The sequence below is a fragment of the Sinocyclocheilus rhinocerous genome, unplaced genomic scaffold (assembly GCF_001515625.1).
Source record: "Sinocyclocheilus rhinocerous isolate Xijiao unplaced genomic scaffold, SAMN03320098_v1.1 scaffold2447, whole genome shotgun sequence".
Lineage (NCBI taxonomy): Eukaryota > Metazoa > Chordata > Actinopteri > Cypriniformes > Cyprinidae > Sinocyclocheilus > Sinocyclocheilus rhinocerous.
In genome coordinates this window covers 183,317-189,358 of record NW_015624601.1, presented here as the reverse complement: position 1 = coordinate 189,358, position 6,042 = coordinate 183,317, and the positions used below count along the sequence as shown (strand labels likewise).

The following is a 6,042-nucleotide window of genomic DNA, read 5'->3' as shown; positions in this document are numbered from 1 at the left end:
TTTTTTTTATATATATATATATTTTTTTTTACATTTTACCTTATTGTATATTTGTATAGTTGTATTTTATATTTAATCTGTATCTATCTGTATTTATGTTCTACTGTTAGTGTTATCTGTATGCACCAAGGGTCTGAGAGTAACGCAATTTCAATTCTCTGTGTGTATGTGCTGTACATGTGGAAGAATTGACAATAAAGCAGACTTGACTTGAACTGGTCGTCCATGCTGACAAACAGAAATGACACACACACAGAAATATGAATCAAGTGAATCAAGTCACCTTTATTGCTATAGCACTTTTTAGAACACAGATACAATTCAGACATAAGATATGAGCGATATGAGCGTATTATTGAGACTTGGCTCACCTGTCTCCACCGAGAATGAGTGCCGTTTTCAGGCCGGTGAACTTCCCCAGCTGAAAGCACACAAACACTCTGAGTGAATGAATGAACTCTCCTGCAGGTGAGCATGAGTAAAGCGGTGACAGCACAGACCTCTTTGGTGAACTTCATGGTCTGCAGGGCGAGCTCTCGGGTGGGCGTGAGGACCAGAGCCCGGGCCCCTGTCTGCGCCTGCAGAGCCTTCAGCTTCTCAAACATGGGGATGAGGCAGGCGGCTGTCTTCCCGCTGCCCGTCCGGGCCATGGCCACCACATCCTTCCCATCCAGAATCACCGGGATAGTCTGAGAACAACAGAGAGACAGATTCACCCTACATACGCTCATCTAGGGCTGCACGATTAATCAAATGTGATTGTAATGCGCATCTTGTCAGTAAAGCCGGTTCTGTGATTAGTAGTAAATCTCCATCATGTGCTTTCAGATGGAGCAGCGTTTACTACACAAAGCCGTAGTTCACTAACAAGCTACGCAAAATCACGTTCATAATCGCAGACGATTTAATCACGCGATTATGAAATCGAAGAAATCATTCGCGAAAATGACAGCTGTTTGCGTAGCTAGTCAGTGAACTATGGCTCTGTAGTAAATGCTGCTCCACCTGAAAGCACGTGAAGATACCACATTTAATAACATGTTTTTACTCCCAACTTCCAACCGTGCTTCACTGAAAGATACGCATGACAATCGCAGCTTCTGCCTAATCGCGATTTATCGCCTTTGCGATTTAATTTCGATTAATCGTGCAGCCCTACGCTCATCTCAAACGTTAGTGTGTTTCAAACAGCTGTTTGGGGCTCAATGGACTCTTTTCACTGTCAGGATGCATTACCACAGTTATTAACGTTGCAGAACTATATCTATATTTTCTTTTTTTTTTTAAATGTAATCAACATTTAGAACACAACACTATAAAAAGACCAACCACTATAGGGACAATTTTCACTCAGAAATTGCTAGAAAATTTTAAAAGCAATTACGACAAAAAGGCAAATAATGCACTGAGTAAACGTGAAATTTTGAAGTAGTAAATAAAGACAACATTTTCATATGAAGCACACTGAAATTATCGTTGTTTTATTTACAACAACATTTTCATATGAAGCACACTGAAATTATCGTTGTTTTATTTACAACTCCAAAAAGTTGTAAATAAAACAACGATAATTTCAGTGTGCTTCATATGCTTTTGTCATAATTGCTTTTAAAATTTTCTAGCAATTTCTGAGTGAAAATTGTTTCTCAATTTTCTCAAATCAATTCATACAAAATGGCCAACTTGTAAAATAGTTATGTTTTTTTTCATGAATAATCTCGTGTGACAAAAGGTCTTTAAGAGATGCTTTTTTCCAAAAATGAATACAAAATTAGAGGTCTTTCTCTGCAATTGAGGGGTTCCACTGATTTTTTGCAAAGTTGTAAATTGTGTAATTATAATTGTCACTCATTTGTAAAGACAAACAGTAAAACTAAACATACTGAAACAACCACCAAGAGTCAAACTATACAAGTTTACCCAACTATGATGACTTCAGATTCTGAGAAATATGGAAATGTGAAAAGAATCCATTCATGTGTTTTGATCACCACAGCACATTACCTTCCTCTGGATGGGTGCAGGAACTTTATAGCCCTTCTTCATGATGCCTTTATACACTGGATAACTGAGACCTGCGTGAAACCAGAGCAAATTGACTGAGCGCCAGAGATCCTGTGATTGACCGACTGATGACAGTGTTTTACATATAACGTCTCACCCATGGACTGAAAGCCTCCAGACTTCTTCTTCTTCTTGTTCTGGGCTCTGATGAGCTCTCTGGTGTCGAGCTCCACGTCAGAAACACACTCGGACGAGGCAGGGAATCGAGGAAGTCTTCTGCTGGACTGGACAACAACACAGTGATGTGAAAACAAATTGTGTAATTATAATTGTCACTCATTTGTAAAGACAAACAGTAAAACTAAACATACTGAAACAACCACCAAGAGTCAAACTATACAAGTTTACCCAACTATGATGACTTCAGATTCTGAGAAATATGGAAATGTGAAAAGAATCCATTCATGTGTTTTGATCACCACAGCACATTACCTTCCTCTGGATGGGTGCAGGAACTTTATAGCCCTTCTTCATGATGCCTTTATACACTGGATAACTGAGACCTGCGTGAAACCAGAGCAAATTGACTGAGCGCCAGAGATCCTGTGATTGACCGACTGATGACAGTGTTTTACATATAACGTCTCACCCATGGACTGAAAGCCTCCAGACTTCTTCTTCTTGTTCTGGGCTCTGATGAGCTCTCTGGTGTCGAGCTCCACGTCAGAAACACACTCGGACAAGGCAGGGAATCGAGGAAGTCTTCTGCTGGACTGGACAACAACACAGTGATGTGAAAACAAATCACGTTCAGACTGTAATTCATGACAACACTGCATTTCCGTAGTAACTTACATTCTATTGGATAAAAAACATATTTAATCCTTGTAATACATTCAAAATCTGTATGCTATTTTCACATTCCCAGTCCATTTGGAGCAGAAAAATCGTTATTTTAAGTATAGTCATAACTCAACATTTTAACATAACACCATATTGTATCTAATCAGCAACTTTTCATTAATGAGTGAATGTGAAAAAAATCAACATTTTCGATGTTACCATGTTATTACTATGTTATTACTGTGTTTATCCTTTTTTATTAAAGAATTGAGAAATTATTTGAAATTTTAAATTGCACATTAACCAAAACTATAATACTATATATGTCTCATATTATATAATCTGAGATTATATCAGTATTAACCCCACTGGAATGAATGAAATCTAATTAAAGTCCTTTTAACTTAACTCATGATTGCTCAAAAACAGTCAAAATTTGTGAAACCTACATATTAATTTCTGACAAAACAACAACTATTACTCTGAAAAAAGGTTTCAAACAAAACAAATGAATTTACTTGCATAAACTTTCAGTTGAAAAATTTATCTTTTTTTTTTCAACAAACATACATTTCATGTTTTTCAACAAAATGCAATCCAAATATTGTAAGATATGGGGAAAAGGCTAAACATATTTTACAAAAGTTTTCTGACACTAATATAACTTCATAGATAATTTCACATAACGTATATTTGACACCTAATGGTACTCCATACACACCAGAGTCCAACTCATGATTGCTCAAAAACAGTCAAAATTTGTGAAACCTACATATTAATTTCTGACAAAACAACAACTATTACTCTGAAAAAAGGTTTCAAACAAAACAAATGAATTTACTTGCATAAACGTTCAGTTGAAAAAGTTATCTCTTTTTTTTCCAACAAACATACATTTCATGTTTTTCAACAAAATTCAATCCAAATATTGTAAGCTTGTAATACATTCAAAATCTGTATGCTATTTTCACATTCCCAGTCCATTTGGAGCAGAAAAATCGTTATTTTAAGTATAGTCATAACTCAACATTTTAACATAACACCATATTGTATCTAATCAGCAACTTTTCATTAATGAGTGAATGTGAAAAAAATCAACGTTTTCGATGTTACCATGTTATTACTATGTTATTACTGTGTTTATCCTTTTTTATTAAAGAATTGAGAAATTATTTGAAATTTTAAATTGCACATTAACCAAAACTATAATACTATATATGTCTCATATTATATAATCTGAGATTATATCAGTATTAACCCCACTGGAATGAATGAAATCTAATTAAAGTCCTTTTAACTTAACTCATGATTGCTCAAAAACAGTCAAAATTTGTGAAACCTACATATTAATTTCTGACAAAACAACAACTATTACTCTGAAAAAAGGTTTCAAACAAAACAAATGAATTTACTTGCATAAACTTTCAGTTGAAAAATTTATCTTTTTTTTTTCAACAAACATACATTTCATGTTTTTCAACAAAATGCAATCCAAATATTGTAAGATATGGGGAAAAGGCTAAACATATTTTACAAAAGTTTTCTGACACTAATATAACTTCATAGATAATTTCACATAACGTATATTTGACACCTAATGGTACTCCATACACACCAGAGTCCAAAATGACCCAAACATGAAATGTGTAACAGTTTTTTTAAAGGGTTATATCTCTTTATAATTATAATTTTACACTTTATAATTATACATTTGTAAAGGAAAATTGATTGTAAAAGGTGCACCTGTCTCACAGCTCGTCAAACTAAAACAAAGAACATTCATACAAACATTCTCTTTTCAGCTGTTTACTATTTTAAAGTCAGGGTAATAGGGTTTAAATTGAAATCATACTTTAAAAACTGGGAAAATATGACGGGCGCGGTATTTGTGGTAACATACTGACATCTGCTGTTATAGTAAAACTGTCATCAGATGTTCATGTTTTCACGTTGAGGGACACAAACAGTCTCTGATTGAAGGAAAGTGAACCGATAATAAAGAGCAAACATGTTTAATGATTATTGTGACTCACTGTGTCCTGGTCATCTTTGATTGCTGCAGCAACTTCAAACTCTTCATCGTCAGACTGGAGCTCGTGATCTCTGCGTGTCGAGCTCTTCTTCCTCTTCATCAGTTTCTTCTTCCTCTGCGCCATCGTGTTCACTTCTACAGACCCGAGAGCTCTACGAACTGTGTTGTTGAGCAAAACGCCGCTATTTAATCGAAGAAAGCAGTCGCTCCGTGAGATGAAAACACCGGAGAGGTTTGGAAACACACGTGAAGACGTTCCTGCGCGTGGAGATGACGTCAGAGAGCGAGACGCTGCCGTTCACTGAGCTGCCGCACGGTGGCGCCACGAACAGAGCAATAACAGTAATAACAGAGCAATAACAGTAATAACAGAACAACACGACCTCGTGATAAATACTAGTTGACATTTCAGCGAATTTGTATTTGTGGCTAATAGACCTTATATAACGCTGTGGGGCGGACTTACAGTCTTTACAATGACACGCACTAAATAAAGATCTTACATCACGTAATTTTCACAACTCACAACTTTCAGAGAGTTTTTGTCTGCTGAAAGTTAATTTCGGGAAGAAGATGTTTCGTCAGCTGAACAATCGGTATGTTGTTAAACAACAGTACAATCCACTGTAGCCTACTTCTCAGTTTTGGCACCCTGGGCCAGATAAAAGCAACAGTATTTTCATTTTCACTAATGCAACCTGTTAATTTTTTTTTCAATTAATAAATAAAAAGAAAAGAAAGAAAAAAACGTCAACATGCTTTATTAAACTATTTAAATTAACCCAACAACAAGCATATATTAAATCATTGCTGCGTCCCAATTCGCCTATTTATATTATGCCCTAAAACTATATACTCTTTTTGTGAAGAAAGAGTAGCCTGGTATAGCGTGCGTAATTATACTGAAGCATAAATATATAACCAGTTTACCTGATTCAATGTGATGGTTTCAATGTTTCTGAGATAACAACATGCCAATCCGTGGTTGGATTTCTGACACAGCTAATCGTAAATCATCTTACACTGTCAATAAGCGTGACCAGGGTTGCCAGGTTTTCATAACAAAACCCGCCTAATCCAAGTAGGTATAACTGCAGACCGGAGATCTCCAAAATGGGGCGTGAAAGCCAAAAGTGGGCAGAACCTCCAAAATGGGGCGGGGT

The 6,042-nt window shown here is 36.0% G+C and overlaps 1 protein-coding gene across 1 annotated transcript in view; it reads right to left on the bottom strand.

Moving 5' to 3' along the window:
* ddx54 (DEAD (Asp-Glu-Ala-Asp) box polypeptide 54) overlaps window positions 1–5,132 on the bottom strand; it is a 30,989-nt gene extending 25,857 nt beyond the window's left edge. Inside the window, exons 1-6 of the mRNA XM_016559251.1 lie at window positions 4,881–5,132; window positions 2,162–2,288; window positions 2,005–2,075; window positions 501–689; window positions 372–421; window positions 206–228 (exon numbers count right to left, since the gene is read on the bottom strand). Coding sequence (XP_016414737.1) covers window positions 206–228; window positions 372–421; window positions 501–689; window positions 2,005–2,075; window positions 2,162–2,288; window positions 4,881–5,003 — 583 coding nt within the window. The 5' untranslated portion in view covers window positions 5,004–5,132. The remainder of the gene's footprint in view (window positions 1–205; window positions 229–371; window positions 422–500; window positions 690–2,004; window positions 2,076–2,161; window positions 2,289–4,880) is intronic.
* Window positions 5,133–6,042: the final 910 nt, after the last annotated feature.